This window comes from Cygnus atratus, chromosome 1, assembly GCF_013377495.2.
Source record: "Cygnus atratus isolate AKBS03 ecotype Queensland, Australia chromosome 1, CAtr_DNAZoo_HiC_assembly, whole genome shotgun sequence".
NCBI lineage: Eukaryota > Metazoa > Chordata > Aves > Anseriformes > Anatidae > Cygnus > Cygnus atratus.
The window spans coordinates 35,327,877-35,344,839 of NC_066362.1; the positions used below are offsets into that span (position 1 = coordinate 35,327,877).

General features: G+C 40.3%; 1 protein-coding gene across 4 annotated transcripts in view; it reads left to right on the forward strand.

The window, feature by feature from the left end:
- The window catches only part of USP15 (ubiquitin specific peptidase 15), an 81,489-nt gene that overhangs the window by 37,511 nt on the left and 27,015 nt on the right, over positions 1-16,963 (forward strand). For 2 of the 4 annotated variants that reach the window (XM_035543981.2, XM_050711005.1), the window contains exons 7-8: positions 3,974-4,057; positions 14,442-14,586. In XM_035543981.2, coding sequence (XP_035399874.1) covers positions 3,974-4,057; positions 14,442-14,586 — 229 coding nt within the window. Of the gene's footprint in view, positions 1-3,973; positions 4,058-4,830; positions 6,528-14,441; positions 14,587-16,963 lie in introns of those variants that run through there. The other 2 variants (XM_035543983.2, XM_035543982.2) reach the window with 2 other exon arrangements.

A 16,963-nucleotide genomic window follows, 5' to 3' on the forward strand; every position in this document is an offset into this window, starting at 1 on the left:
TTGTGTTTACTAACACGTACCATTCTGCTGCAGAACATACGCATTTTGTGTGTTTGCTAGGCAGTGCCCTACTGTTTTTAACCAACAGTAGAGTATCTAAAGAAGCAATATATGCTTGTGCCTTACAAAGGTTTAAAAATCACTTTAAAATGTGTTGAAATCAGGCACAGTGCAAAACTCAGAAACCTCTGAAAGGGTCTCTGTGAAATCCAAGCTTTAGTGAAGAATAGGTTATGATTGCAGGGGGTCTGTGAGGAGAGGAACATGAGGTACACATGCTATTCTTTCCTACCTTTATAGTATCTGTATCTTCTGCCTCTTTCTTCATCAGATCTGTCCCCTAGGTACACTCCGGCTGGCTTTGTTCCCCTCAGGTGTTGCAGAGCCTCTGCTATTACAGGAATACTGTGATTTGATCACTCACTCTTGATGTTTTCTTTTTTTCCAGAATAACTGGTAAATGAGATCACTGTGCCTGGGTTATTTTTTTTCTCAACTCTTTCATTTTTTAATTTTGATGGTCTTCTATTGCTTGCTTGATTATGTGTTTTCAAGGAGCCACGTGTGTATGTCTGCAAAGATGTGCTTGTAAATATGAATGAACAGAGTAAGTTCTTTGCGAAGTGCTTCTTGAAAATATGCCTTTAGAAGACTGAAGTCATGGTTCATATTAACAGTGGGAGTTAAGATGGCTTTGTAGCTGATACGCAGGCACTGGAGAACAGGTCTTCAGCTTTTCAGGGAACTTGCTTCATTTCACTGGTACAGTCTAATACATTAGGGTGTGTTAAACATAAAATGTACTCTGCCAATAAGTCCGAAATGCTTTAGGCAAGGAATTCTAGCCAAAACTGTTGTCATCTATGCATACTGAACAGAAATTCAGAGCAAGAACTGCTCTGGTTTTGCTACTCAGAATCTTTCTGGTAGCTTGGCCGTGGAAGAGAGCGTAGTCTGGAAAGCATAGTCTAGCTGCCCACCAGAGTGGATAAAAGAGCATTCTTCTACAATTTTGAGTTCAATTGTTGGCTATGTTACTATGTTAAATAGATATCTACAAAGTTTTGAGATAGGGATGATAAATATTGTCATATTTCTTCTTATTTTTTTCTGTTTTACGAGAGAGAATGCTGAAAGAACTCGTTAATGCTGATTTTTTCTTGCAGTAGGGTGAAGTTGAGTGAAAAAAAAAGACCAAAATACTTCTTGTTTCAACTATCTCTTTGTAATTGTGTCCTATAATAAGATCAAAATCAATTCCAAGATGGTGGCTTGAACCATGATGCATGCTTTTAAGAAGTCCATACAACTTGTAACATATTAACTTATCCTTTAAACTTCAGAGTAAAATTAAGTATTCGTTGATCACATTCAATTTTCATAATATAATTTAACTAGCAATGACACAGATAAGAAAATTATACAGAATTCTTTTAGACTCAATAACAATAAGTCCAATTTTTGTATAGTTGATTACAAGAAAGTAAAGCATATACCACTGTTGAAGCAAAGGTTAAATACATGTGGGTAGTTAATCTGATGGAATGAGTTTTACATCAAACATTGAAATATTTAGAGATTTGAAAATTACTGTGGAGCTCTTGCTTTATTTCTTGCTTTATATTACAAATATTTTTATCATATACATAACATCTATCTTCTGATGTCAAAAAGCGCTCAATAAGCACAGATAGTGCAATAATGCAAATAATGCCACTTCAGTCACAGAAAATCTAGGGTTTATTTTATATCTAAATGCAGGAAAGAGATATTGCACTAACTTTAATCATTTAATCTAGTATATTTGGAGTTAAACTTTTATTTTTACCAGAAACACAGATTACTAAGTATACAGTTGAGAAATGCTGAACTTAAGAGGAAACATTTTTTTTCCCCTTCCATCTTTGCTTACCATTTTATGTTCTGGCTCATATATGTTGTTTAGACATCTTTGGTGCTGGTTGAATGCCACAGTAACACTAATACATATTGAATTTAGCATACTCCTAAAAGAATATATACTTTGTCTTAGAACCTTGTATTTAAAACAGAGTTGAATTTTTGTTGTATGCTCGATGGCTCATTTTTGCTTAGGAAATTCCTAAGTTGTTGCAATTTGTTTATTTTTATTTTTCTGATGGATACTTTTGTCATTCTTTTTATACAGTGTTAAGGAACGGAAGGTAGGGCAGTACTTTCAGCTTTAGTGCTTATTGTCCTTTCAGGGTTTTTTGTTATTCTTGTTTTCATCTTCCTTTTAGTGACTGGGGGGACTTCTGCCAATATTGTTAACAAGTTTTCCGACAAGCATTGAAATATATTAGAAGCTCTGAAGAGCTATGAATTAATTCCACTCATCTTTGTGCATAGGATTTAGCAACATAAGCAGCTGTAAGCAAATAGAAAGGCTGCACACCTCAGGGTTGTAGGAATCTCTTACTGTTTTACATGTCATCACTTCATATTTGATAGCAAATGCTGAGTTTTAACTAGATATTTTATCATACTGGCAGAGCATCACAGCAAGGAGTAAAACAACTGTCATTTTCTCTAAGAACCAAATTATTTTTAGTTTTTGGCTGGAAACCAGATTTTTATTTGTGTAATTTATTCTGGTTTCTTTGAACCATTAGACAACAATTATTATGCATCAAGTTTCGAACTTTAAAACAATATTGCATTAGAATTTGGCTTAAATTATAGAAAAAGCTTCAAATTTGTTCTGAAAATTTAGGTTTCCATTCAAAATGACTCTGTTCAAATACCTTCTTTAAAATAACGAATGTGCATAATTTAACTTTTGTCTTGAATTCAAATAGGGCTAAACTAACTTCAGATTTTTATCTTGTGGACATAGTCTGTGTATTTTACTTCTTTGAAGATAATGCTCAAAGGATTTAGATTGATAATGGAAATCTACAGGAAAGCTTTTAAGTAACATTTTTCTTTGTGTGGTAATACAGCTTTTCTTTTGGAAGAGGTTTATTAATAAAAAGTTTAAAATAAATGTGAAAATGTACTTGGAAAAATTCCCTGTGTAAATATGTCTATCTCCTTGCAGAGCTTAGTGCTTCAAATGTGCTTAAAATATCCTGAGCATGCAGAATTTCTTGTCTTAATGTTGTGAGATGTATTTCAAAGCTTTCCAAGGACAGCTGGAGCTTTATCCAACCCAGCTGGAGTTGCACAGGGCCCACAAAAAAAAAAAAAAAAAAAGGGTGTGAAGATGCCTAAAAAACATTGAACCTTTTCCATAGTTTTCTGTAAGATCTAGAAAAGGAAAGAACAAGCGGAAAAAGTCAGCAACGTTGCTGTGTATTGCATTTAATTGTTAAATTAAGGGGGTTTTTATGATTGAAATATTCAGTATTCTTATAGTTAAGAAGAAATTACTTAACCAATAGGGATGAGCATTGATGATACTACTTTTGGCTAAAGGGGTTTTAAGGCTTACTTAATATTCTGCATAATATCCTGGAGTTCTTTTAACAATGTTAATAGGGCAAATTTAATGAAATGGTTCCATTCTGCTGTTAAACTAACCTTGGAATATGTGTCTTAAGCATTTCGATGTCACATCTCAACATCCATTTATGGTTAAATGAAAAATCCCTAAAATTTTTATGTTAGAAGACTTACATTCTAGGTTGTAGAACATCAAAATATCTGTTGTCTTACTGTAAACTGAAAGCATTTTTTTTTAGCACAGTGGTCTGTGATTTTTTTGTTTGCTTTTTGTTTTAATAGCACTATTTCTTCACCATGATATGAAACTGTGAAACTTTTTTAAGTTTTAAAAAATGGGTTCTGAGAGATGTGTGTCATGAGTATTTTTAGTGCTTTGCCCATTTAAAAAAATATATATATTTCTTTTCCATGCTTGTTTATATGCATTGCTCTTTTGTTAGCTTGCTTTCAAGGTTTTTAATATCTCAGCATTTTTATCTAATTTACCATTTTCATATTTTTAAAGGTCCCCAGGTGCATCCAATTTTTCAACTTTACCAAAGATCTCTCCATCTCTATCAAATAATTATAACAACATGAACAACAGAAAGTAAGCAAATATATCTTAAAAACTTTATTTAATTGAATCACCCCAGTGTGATATAAACAGATTTCCATGTTACCTAGCTTAAGAATTTTGATTTGTTTGGACAGTATTTGGATTATGAATTGTTACTGGTCGCTATTTTGCAGTGTAGGTGTTGTAAAGCATGATAGCAGGAAACAAAACTCAGTTAAAATGTTTGGTAACTCTTAGCCCTCAGATGCTAAATACAATGCTGAGCACTGTAAGAAAATATATAAAGACTTTATTTAGATTTTTATCCTTCCAAAAATACATTATTATACTGTCTAGTTTTAAATGGGGAACAAAAAAGTATAAACTGCTTGCAGTTGTGATTGTTGGGTTTTCCCTTATTTATTGATTCTAAGGTATTATGGCAGCATGTATGATAGCGCACGCTGATTTGAGACCACGGCAGCTGAATTGTTTTAGCTATAATGGTTGTCATAGTAATTATAGCCATGGATTAACTATCAGCAGCATAAATTCTGTGTCTTAGTGCTAGGAGACTTCAGAGATCTGTTTGCAATTGATGTGCTTAAGTATTGCAATATACAGAAGCTTAGCAAAAGAGACTTCTCACTTTTAAAGGTTTTCTCCTTTGTGACAAAGTAGAAATTTTATAAGGATTGTGATAAAAATCTAAAAGAAGAGCTTTCATATTCCAGTGGCCAACTTAGTGTGTAATTTTTTTTATATGTGGCAACTGTAAAAAGTTGGTGAATATAGAAAAATATGGAATTATTTCACTTTAACAGATACTTGATAGAGCATCTTTCAAATACTTGACGCCAGAAAGCATCCATCTCTAATGTAAGCTGGGGGAAATTAAAGAGGCTTATTCTTACCATTCCTTCAAATTGAAAATACTTTTCCAAACACGCATTATGTGATCAAACATGAAGATGTTAAGTATTAAAAAGGTGATACAAATATTAAATATCTTACACAGTATCTTCCAGTTAAATACTGCATTTATCAGAAGTGATTTTTCATAAGGGGTGACGTGTCACTTGTGCTTCTACCAATTGTGAGTAGCCCCAAGTCTCAGCTGAAATCCATGTAATTAACTGCTGTCTGTTGTACTCTGTGAGTGTGTAGTAAATAAAAAGTGTACAGTATCTATTGTTGTCTGAAAAATTACTTGACTTGAGCTGAGCCTCTAGCTGAGAACTAATCTCTTTCCCCCATTGCATATGCGAAAGACAGTTGTAATGCCAAAAGTGAAGCTCAGCAGTCACTATTTCTTAGTGAGGTCCCATTTTAAATTGTCAGCATTTTTTTCTTTATTTATACTTAGCGTCTTTGTAGTGATGCTTTAGTTATTTCTAGGAAGCAGGTTTGAAACCTGTTGCCAGCTCTTGCAGCTTTTAAAGACAGTTTCCCCACTTGCTTTAGCTGATTTTAATTTTTGGTTTCTTTTCAAGCCAAAATGGGAGCTGTGGTTGTGGTTTTTGGTTGTGGTTTTGTTTTTATTTTTCAATTTGAGGATTTTCAACAGAAATGCATGTTTAAAAGGAAGTGATATAAAATTGAGATTTGATGAGGTATTGTTTATTTGAAGTGCCTTAAGTATAACATCAGAAAACTTAAATTAGAAATTAGGTGTGTGTGCTGTATAGTGTTACGAAACACCAGCCATTTTTCTATGGTAACTCAAACCACCGTATATCTGACAGTTATGTAAAGCAGATACTCAATTCAGAAGCGTGTATTTTTCCTTATAATGCAATAATCTATTTATGATGAGTTTTTAAAATATATTTTTAAAAAATCCACAGATTTACAATTTGCTAAAATATATAATACAGGAAAATCTGTAGCAGAACTTCTGTCAGAATGTATATTCAAGATGGACTAGGTCGGTAAAAGAGAAGTCATATCCATCAATATACTGTGTACTGTTACATGAAGAACTTTTGTCTTCAAAAAGTACATGTATTTAATTACATAATTCTGGGTTAAGAGGAGTTTTCTCCTATTTTCTACGCTTCTCCCAAATACCTCCTTTTCTAAGAAAGTACTTTTTCTTTAATTTATGCTATCATCTTTTCACTGCTTTCTTAAAAAACTACTTAGGTCAGCTTTGCCCGGAATTTATTTTCATGTTTATGCCTTTATTGTCTTTTACATTTCACATCATATTCAGTACAAAAGCAAAATTAGGCATTTGTGGCTTTCTAAGATCCATTGGCACCTCTATATGGATATAAGACACAGTGACTCTAAGAAAATACCAGCATTTGTTTTTGAAGATAATTTCAGCTGACAAAGCTGATCTGTGAGGCAGAAAAAGCAAACAGCAGGTTGTGTAGCGATAGTTAGAGATGATAGTACTTTACAAGTCTGTTGTTGCAGTCATTATAGAGTGGCCTTGTTAATAAAATTTTCTTAACACTGAAAAGCATCATGTTTCTTTGTATGGTATACATTTCTATAAAGTAGAATATAGCATAAAGTTTTGGATTTTGTTTGTTTGTTTTGTTTTGTTTTAAATTACTGATCATGGAATCAAAGAATGGTTTGGGTTGGAAGGGACCTTAAAGACCACTCAGTCCCAACCCCCTGCCATGGGCAGGGACACCTCCCACCAGACCAGGTTGCCCAAAGCCCCATTCAGCCTGGCCTTGAGCACCTCCAGGGATGGGGCACCCACAGCTTCTCTGGGCAACCTGTGCCAGAGCCTCACCACCCTCAATAGTAAAGAATTTCTTCGTAATATCTAATCGAAATCTATCCTCTTTTAGTTTAAAGCTGTTACCCCTTGTCCTATCACTACATTCCCTGATAGAGCCCCTCTCCAGCTTTCTCACAGACCGCCTTTAGGTGCTGGAAGGCCACTGTAAGGTCTCCCTGGAACCTTCTCCAGGCTGTGAACAACCCCAACTCCCTCAGCCTGTCCTCACAGGAGATGTGCTCCAGCCCTTTGATCATCTTTGTGGTCCTCCTCTGGACTCTCTCCAACAGGTCCATGGCCTTCTAATGCTGGGGGCCTCAGAGCTGTATGCAGTATTCTAGGTGGGGAAGTATAAATTTAAGGATGTATAAATATTAATTGCATATCGTCTGTAGAAACACTTTCTTCTTGTTGTACCTGACACACAAGCAAATAGTATGGGGAAAGTGGTGTTTTTAACTATAGGTGAGAATGCTACCTTAATCATCTTTCTCCAGATGATCATGAAAAATATAAAAGACAGTCGTAGTATTTGCATAGTGACATGCACTTCTGCTGCATCTCCAAAAACTGATAGAACCTAATTATGCATTTGTTAAAGTGATAGGTCACAAAAACACATTGGCAATATGTTTAAATGGTTGAAATATTATAGGGCTGTGTAAGTATTCCAAACTTTTCATCTTCTGAGTTCATTCTTGCTGCTCGCATTCTTTTTGGAGCACTGCACTGTCAAATTGTGTCATTTCCAAAGCTAGCGATGCTATTCCAAACTTTTCTGTACTGAAGGCACACTTCACAGAACTCCAACTATACAATGGGTTCTCTGCGTTACTGTATCATAATCTGAAATTTTCTGGGAGGTTTAAAGGCATGATACAAAGGCTGTACATAAAAGTAATTTCAACTGTTGGACATTCAACTCAAAATTTATAAATTTAAAGATAAAGGTAGGTTTCTGAATGACATTGTATTACCATTTTCACTACCCCAAGAATTCTGGCTAGCTGTTCAGGGGTTTGAAGATTCTCCCCACCTCCAGGTCTTGCCTTGTTTTTTGAGCAGCAATTTCTTTTAAGAGCCATCAGTGTTTTCTTTCCATTCTTACCCTTACTTGATTGCCCCCATTCTTGTACTACCCCTTTGCTTTTCCGTGATTTATTCCTTTCCTTCATTACAGGCAGCTTTCTAAAGGTTTTTCAGGAAAAGATGGTGTGGGGGCACATTATGAGAAGTTATTTTTTCTAGGGCATTTCTGTTTGAATAGTTTATGTAGACTTGCCTCTCATCTTGTTTTCCATTCTTAGCCATTTACTAATGGCTGTTATTAATCCTGTATTTTTGTCCAGTCTTGAAGGAATGAAAAGAAACACAATGCAGTTTAAACAAAAATAACTTATAGAAAAAATGAAGTTTACAGACTCTAAAAGCTATAAAGAGAAATCTCCTGGTCTCCTGCATATAGTAGGCACTGTATTTTGCTTGGTGAGTTTGGATGAAATATCACTGAAACCTGAAAGCTTCCGCATGTATGTAGTATTTAACTCAAGAAGAAAAGGGATTTATGGGCTTCCTGGTATCCTCTACAGTCCATTGATGCCCATTATGATCGTCAGACTAATTCCTAAATCAGGTAGTACAGTTAATTCACCAGTTAAAGGACTATTAATCAAGATTTGGGTGCCTTTTGAGAAGAAGAGCTCCATCTCAGTCATGAGCTGTGAATGTTTGATGCAGGAAACCTGGGGTGCATTTCATGGTCTAACACTGTAGGGTTGCATGCAATAATCAAATGGGTTCCTGTGGCCTTTAAGCTTCAACCTGTGCTGGGAAGACTTTCCAGAACATACGTGCTATCGATAGGGTCATTTGAATGCCAGTATTTGTGGTGGCAGAATAAAAGTCCTGCTATTTGCAGGTCACTCCCTTTTATCCTTATTTTCAGTGCTGTTTCTGCTACAGCTGCTGCCTGCACTCATCCTCCAAGCTTTGCTAGTCCAATGCAGGAACTGGTGCTAGCAGGGAAGATGGAAGATCTTTGTCTGATGTGAATGGGGCATGAATATTTCAAGAATCTCCCTGAAGGCTGCAAAAGCTTTACGATGACCGAAGTGTTGATCCCTGTTTTCTGATTGACCCAGAACTGATTTCCACTTGGTGAAGCCTGTTATGAAGGTGGTGGGCCAACAGCTTTTTCCAGAAGCCCTAGTCCTTGGATGGCTTCATTCCTCCACACCCACTGGTGACAGCCCTGGTATCAGCTTGGGAAAGTGTTTGGCGCTGCTGGGAGCTGTGGCAGGACAGGTGGATGAGCTCTTCATAGAAAACCACAGTGATGTCTGTGAATCCGGCGAAAAGTCTGGCTCCTGATCCCCAAGGCTGGGGAGAGCCCCAGAAGGGTGCTGGTGGTTTGTTTCTTGTCTGATCAAGGTGGGGGTGCTCTCCAGGATGAATGAGTTCAGTCCCACTCCGATGTCCAGTTGGAGGGAGAGAATTTTTTAGTTCCTCATTATCCTGCCCCTTTTGCTCCCATTTAAAATGAAATCCAGTTGGGTGTTTCAGTGTGGCTCTTGTTGCCCTGGCAGGCTATAGGACACAAGACGAACCTTGCTTGCTTTGTCTCTCCTACTGGGGGCACAAGGCTGCTGATCAGACACCCTGACTGCTGTTCCTGGCTTTGCGAAAGCCTTTTTAAACAAAGGTTTCCCCTTTTAGTGCTTCACTCTCCTTCCTCTTACTTATTTCAATGCTGTTGTGTTACAAAGAGGGTAAGGAGTATCTAACGACTCCCACCAGAGGACCCTACTCTCAGCTGAAGCTCCTAACTCCCCCCTGGTGGATCAAGCATATGATTTATAAAAGGTGTACTGCAGGGCACATAGATAAGATACCAGTTATCCAACTGGGAGTGCAGATAGGGAAATCACTAGATGTGCATCACATTGTACTCTACAATACACAGTACATGCGTGTGTGTAAAGGACATGTTTCATTCTAACTCCATTTCATGTTTCTTCTCCCTCTTGAGGAGTGCTGATGTCCTATCTTTATTCCTCACTTGTGATTTGTAAGGAGTTATCAAGATTAAGTGCTGTCCTTTTCTCTCTTGTAAGAAGAGAATGCTTGAGCCTGTTGATTAAACACATCCCTTGCTTTTCCCTGTTCAGGCACAAATTTCCAGACTCAGACTCTGAATGTAATTTCTGTTCTTCCCACACCACGTGTGTGTTGCAGAATTTTACCATCACATTCCAAATGTGAAGTAAAAACTTTCGCAAGTTATTAACAGTCGTGATGGGTACTTCAGTTTTGACTGCTTTAGCCTTTTGGATTGGTCTCTTTTGGTCTTGTTGGTGGTGTTTTCTTTTGTTAATGAGAGATTCTAACCCTTGGAGATGTGGAGAAAAATGGGTTGAGGCAGGATTGCATGGGGCAGCCTTTCTCTTTGGCAAGTCAAATGGCCCGGGGGAGCCAGCCCCAGAAAAGGGGCCCTCAGTTCCCCCAACCCTCCTTCTTCTTCCACGTGAGAGCATCTTCCAGGCCACTCCCAACACAGCCGCCTTTGGCCACGCATGGGCCACTCCATCACAGAGGCTTGCTGAGGTCACAGTGGCCACCACTGCCCCACCTTTGCTCCGGGCCCTATAAAACAGGACCGCTGCAGGTGGCCCACCATTCGCTGAGCTTCTGGGCCCTCTGGCAGCCAGCTTGTGTGGCGGAAAGACGACCAGAAGCAGTAAGGCGAGCGGCAGCCTCCTCGGTGTGAGAGGACAGCGATGCAGTCCAAGGAAGCACCGAGCAGGAAGGCAGCTAACGAGAAGTGTCGTGGGCAGAGGGATAGCGCCTGCAGCACAACTGACACCAGTGCTCAGGGGACCTCTGGCGCGCAGCCCACAGACACTTACAGGCGGTACCACTGGCACCGCAATGACGCAGGGAACAGGCCGCCCCCTCAGTCATACCGCAACAGGGGGCCTGGGCCTAACCATCGGCGCAGTGATGGTGTGGAGCGAAGGCAGGAGTGTCAGCTGGACAGCTGTGTGGAGCACAGGCGTACCTATCATCCAGAACATGGTGCGGGACCCAGCCATGGCCATAAAACAGATGGCAGTGTCAAATCCATGCATGGAAATCAACTGGATGGTGGCATGGGATCTAGACGTGGATCTGGATGACCCCCTGGTTCGGCACCCTGGCCTGAAAACATTCCAGATGCAAGGCATCCTGTTTGGGCAGTCCCGGGCAAGGACTGGCTTATCCTCGTGCCAAACACCGTGGAGCCCATGGAGATGGATCCACCAAAAGATGTGGAGGAACCAATGGAAGTGGATCCACCTCGGCCAGATCAGACCTGCGACTACCCTGGCATGTCTTCACTCTCTGCCATCAGAGCGCACCAGCAGCATCGCAGGAGTGCCCGGCGAGCTCCCTACTCGTTGCGCAGGCTCCATCCCAAGCAATAGCTTGGAGCCACCAAACACCATGGATGTTGTGCAGGTTTACCTGCAAGATGTCCCGGCAATAAAGAACTGTGTTGCCGATTCTCAGGGGTTGCGTGAATGCTTCTTTCCCATCCCCCAGCCCTTGTGCGAGAGGTGGCATCCCTTCCGCACAGAGCCTCAAGGAAGAGTGCAAGAGAGGACCCAGCTCCCTTCGGGCTCCTGCGCTGGGGTGACAGGAGGAGTCCCCAAGGGCCACCATGCGCCTTTAACATTTATGAAAATAGACTGAGGGGTGAAAATAGTAGTGTGTAAGCAATTATGGGTGGCTAATTTCTTATATTATGAGTGAATTTCTGTATCTGAGTAATTGGTAACGACGGACATGGAGAAGGCTGAGGTACTCAGCAACTTCTTTGCCTCCATTGCACTGGTAGATGGGCTTCCCAAGTCTTTCATTTCCCTGAACCCATAGATTGAGGCTGAGGGATCAAAGTCCCACCCACTGTAGGTGAAGAGCAGGTTCGAGACCACCTGATGAATCTAAACAGGTACAAGTCTATGGAATCTGATGACATGAATCCCAGGGTCCTGAGGGAACTGGCTGATGTAGTTGCCAAGCCTCTCTCCATCATAGTGGAAAAGTCCTGGCATTCGAGCGATGTCCCTGGTGACTGGAGAAAGGGAAACGTCATGCCCCTACTCTTCAACAATTAAAACAAGGAATTGAACAAAGAGCACTACTCTTCAACAATTAAAACAATTAGGAGACATTTCTTCTCAGAAAGAGCGATCAGGCATTGGAAGGGGTTGCCCAGGGAAATGGTCAAGTCACCGTCCCTGGGGGTGTTCAAGGAAAGGTTGGACCTGGTGCTTAGGGACATGGTTTAGTGGGTGACATTGGTGGTAGGGGGATGGTTGGACCAGATGATCTTGGAGGTCTTTTCCAACCTTAATTTTTCTATGATTTTTCTGTGATTCTGTTTGTTCCCTGAGAAGAAAAGTAAATGAATACACCTGACTCAAGGGATGAATATGGTAACCATGTTCTCTAAAACCCTAAAATGTACTTCTGTGGACCAGTACAGAATATGAGATAGACATGGCTTTCCATTTTAAGTAAACACTGATAGTTTATATTTCTTACAGCAGACCAACACTGGGGATCTGTCTGCATTACAGTTATCTTGAATTACAATATCATGATGTTACTCAGCTAATTTAAGGAAATCTTTCACATGAATGCACTATAGCCAAAAGACACCAGTTGCATTTCATAGCTTTTTAGTTCCCTCCTAAGGTAATGGTTCTTAAAGTTGGGGGTTGGGGGAGATGTGGAGAAGAAAAAAGGAGAGTTTAAAAAAAATATATATGTTTATTATCCCTACTAAACCGATAAAGCTCCTAAAGTTCCCAAAGAGGTCTCTCCTGATAACCATGTGAAATGCATGCTCTTTGAGTCATATGCGGAAAGCAGTAGCAAGCAAGCAGGGATGAGAGTAGAGGCTTACCGCGTACCCTGTATGTGTGCAGTTTGTGAGGAGCGCGTTCCTTTGCACCAGTGACCAGACTGTGCTTTTTCTTCCTGGGGGAACTGAGGCTGCCAGCTTAAGAGAGCTGGGGTTGGTTGCAGTAGTTGGGCTGCAGTTACCAAGGGGAGACAGAAGGTCTCTTTTCCCTGGATGAACCCAGGTTGAACGATGGGGGAGGGCTGACCACAGAAACAAGCTTGAAAAGGGTAAGGGGGCCCTGGAGTTCAGAAAATATCTTCTCTAAACTAGGTCAGAAGGATAGAAGTTAATGTTAAATTGAACGGGCAGAACTAGCTTTACAGGGGTTTTGCATGGAGGATGGCCAGTAAACAAAATGCCATTTAGCCAATTTTGGGGCAAGACAGAGAGTGGAGAAAATGTTTAAGTATTGAAAAGGGAGGTATGGATACCTACGGATTAAAAAGTTAACTATTAAATAAAAACAGTCAGATGTAAAAGTTTGAGAGCAATGTCTCTAAGGATGGTAGAGCTATAAACTACACAGATTTGTGAGGCCATCAAAATATGGGGCAAATTTCTTCCCCTTCTGTTTGAAATTTTCAATAAATCTTGTGATTAAAACAAAACAACTCTTATTTGTGAAAAGTGAGTAATTATCCACTGTGAGGACAGCTGGAATGCAGGTGGATGTAAAGTGTGTTACACTATTGAGAGGAATAATGGCTGGAGTATATACCAAGGGACACTGCTGCATCCTCAGACTTCTGAAATTATAAATCTCAATCATTTATCATGATTGTTTATTTTCACTGTGTATTTTTCCCTGTCATCCTTAACAGTTAGCTTTCAGATTTTTTTCGCATTTCTTCTAATGTGAACAATGCTCAGTGACTGCAGAAATGCTCTCAAACTTTAGCCAAAGCTATCAAGCAGATTTAAGTATGGTCAGTGCCTGAAATTGTTTAAGGAAGAGTTTAACCTTTCTGTTTGCTTGTTTTAAACATCTGTGATATTGCAGAGCATCCTCTTACAAGATTCTTCTGCTTTTCTAGTGTTCTCCAATATGTTTACTTTACTTCTTGGGGGGTTCTTCTGTATTTAGTATTTGCATGATTTCACCTGGAAGCAAATTGCTTTGAATCTTGTTATTTTATCTATTTCAGTCCAGGTTTTCCAAGTAGATGTGTCACAGAGATTGATAAGGAAATTGTTACAAGGCACTTTGTGCATTCTTTTACCTCTAAAGGCTTTCCGGCATTTGCATGCTGGATTGTGTAGCCCTAGCATGGAAGCTATAAATAGAATGCCTGATGCAGTGAGGCAGCTATGCCACAGTGGCCTTGGAAATCTCAGCTCTCACCTGTAACTCTGCATTCACATTCCCACTGTCCTCGCTCTCTTGCAGTAGCAGGATGCAAAAGAGACATAAATGATTGATTGCTGCTGGTGGTGTCTAAAGTCTGAGTGTGTTAAATTTGATGGAGCAACGAAGAAAAGAGTAAGCTGTGAAGCTGCTCCAATCAAAAAGGGGTAGGGATGTAATAATTGCAGTTATTGCAGTACATTAGATTTTGGTTGTTTGCAGAGGTGACTTTTAAACTGAAATTAATGTAATTACCAACATTAAACATTTTTTTTAAATCCTTTCTTTTTCACAGAAGTTGCTTTAAAATTTGTCATCATTTAATGTACTTGTATGTGTGGAAGTACTATAGAGAGTACATGTTTACATTTTTAAAAGATGTCTTGTTTTTTTACAGTGTGAAAAATTCAAACTATTGTCTCCCATCATATACTGGTTATAAGAATTATGATTATTCAGAGCCAGGAAGACACAATGAACAACCAGGCCTATGTGGCCTGAGTAACTTGGGGAATACATGTTTCATGAATTCAGCAATTCAGGTATGTACTTTAGAATAAAATGAGCTTGTCTTATTATTTGGAAACAAATATGTTATTATATCTTGCCGTATTTGGAAACTAACATTAAAAGACTCCATTAAGAAGCAGGATAGGATTAATACTGAGAAATAATACAACTATATTGGTGTATTGGGAAAATCGATTTATGTAGCTGCGTTCATTGTTTCCCATGTTTCTTGCTGTTGTGGTTTAGCCCGGCTGGCAGCCAAACACCACACAGCCGTTCGCTCACCCTCCCCCCTCCCTCTCTGGGATGGGGGAGAGAAACGGGAAAGTGAAGTCTGTGAGTTGAGATAAAGACAGTTTATTAAGACAGGAAAAATAATAACAATAATAATAATAATAGTGTTAATAATAATAATGTGTACGAAACAAGTGATGCACAATGCAATTGCTCACCACCCGTTGACCGATGCCCAGCCTATCCCCGAGCAGCCGGCCCCCCCACCCCGGCTAGCCACCCCTATATATTGTTCAGCATGACGTCAGATGGTATGGAATACCCCTTTGGCCAGTTTGGGTCAGCTGTCCCGGGTCTGTCCCCTCCCAGCTCCTGCTGCATCCCTAGCCTGCTCGCTAGCAGGACAGAGCGAGAAGCTGAAAAGTCCTTGGCTTGGTGTAAGCACTGCTCTGCAACAATTAAAACATCAGCATGTTATCAGCGCTCTTCTCATCCTAATCCAAAACATAGCACCCTGCCAGCTACTAGGAGGAAAATTAACTCTGTCCTAACTGAAACCAGGACAGATATCCACCCCTTGTTCCATACCATTTATGTCATGCTCAGGTTACACTCTTTCCAATACCTTCTAATTAATCACCATTTTCATCTATGATATATAGCAATCATGGTAGTGATGACATACAGTGTTATATAATAATTAACATACTACAATTCAACTCATGGGCTATTCTCACCCAGTATTAGGTCCCCTTGAGGTACACACCGGACCTCCCCATTCTTTTGCATTACCCACCAAGTGCATCCAGGTCCCTGGGCAAAAGCAATCCCACGAATGGGTTTGCCTTTTCCTGAGGCAGGAGTAGCCCAGACTGTCTTACCCAGCATGTTTCTTACGTGCACTGCAGGAACTTTATCCCCTTCTACAGTGCATAACAGGTTTGATTGTGCAGGTCCAGCTCGGTTGGCAGATCCTCTAGTATTGACTAACCAGGTGGCCTTTGCCAAATGTGTATCCCAATTTTTGAATGTCCCAGCACCCATTGCTTTCAGTGTAGTCTTTAACAGTCCATTGTATCATTCAACTTTCCCGGAGGCTGGTGCATGATAAGGGATGTGATACACCCACTCAATACCATGTTCTTTGGCCCAAGTGTCTATAAGGTTGTTTCGGAAATGAGTCCCGTTGTCTGACTCAATTCTTTCTGGGGTGCCATGTCGCCACAGGACTTGCTTTTCAAGGCCCAGGATAGTGTTCCGGGCGGTGGCATGGGGCACAGGATATGTTTCCAGCCATCCGGTGGTTGCTTCCACCATTGTAAGTACGTGGCGCTTGCCGTTGCGGGTTTGAGGGAGTGTGATGTAATCAATCTGCCAGGCCTCTCCATATTTGTATTTCAGCCATCGTCCTCCATACCAAAGAGGCTTTGACCGTTTGGCTTGCTTGATTGCAGCACATGTTTCACAATCATGAATAACCTGTGCTATAGTGTCCATGGTCAGGTCCATCCCTCGATCACGAGTCCATCTGTATGTTGCATCTCTACCTTGATGGCCTGAGGTGTCATGGGCCCATCGGGCTATAAATAATTCACCTTTATGTTGCCAGTCCAGGTCCACCTGAGCCACTTCAATCTTAGCAGCCTGATCCACCTGCTGGTTGTTTTGATGTTCTTCAGTAGCCCGATTCTTGGGCACATGAGCATCTACATGGCGTACCTTTACAACCAGGTTCTCTACCCGGGCAGCAATATCTTGCCACAATGCAGCAGCCCAGATGGGTTTGCCCCTGCGCTCCCAGTTGTTCTGCTTCCATTGCTGTAACCACCCCCACAGGGCATTTGCTACCATCCATGAATCAGTGTAGAGATAGAGAACTGGCCACTTTTCTCGTTCAGCAATATCTAAGGCCAGCTGAACGGCTTTCACTTCTGCAAACTGACTCGATTCACCTTCTCCCTCAGCAGCTTCTGCAACTCGTCGTGTAGGACTCCATACAGCAGCTTTCAATCTCCGATGCTTTCCCACCATACGACAGGACCCATCAGTGAACAGGGCATATTTCTTCTCATTTTCTGGTAGCTTGTTGTACAGTGGGGCTTCTTCAGCACGGACCACCTCCTCCTCTGATGATATCCCAAAGTACTTGCCTTCTGGCCAGTCCATAATCACTTC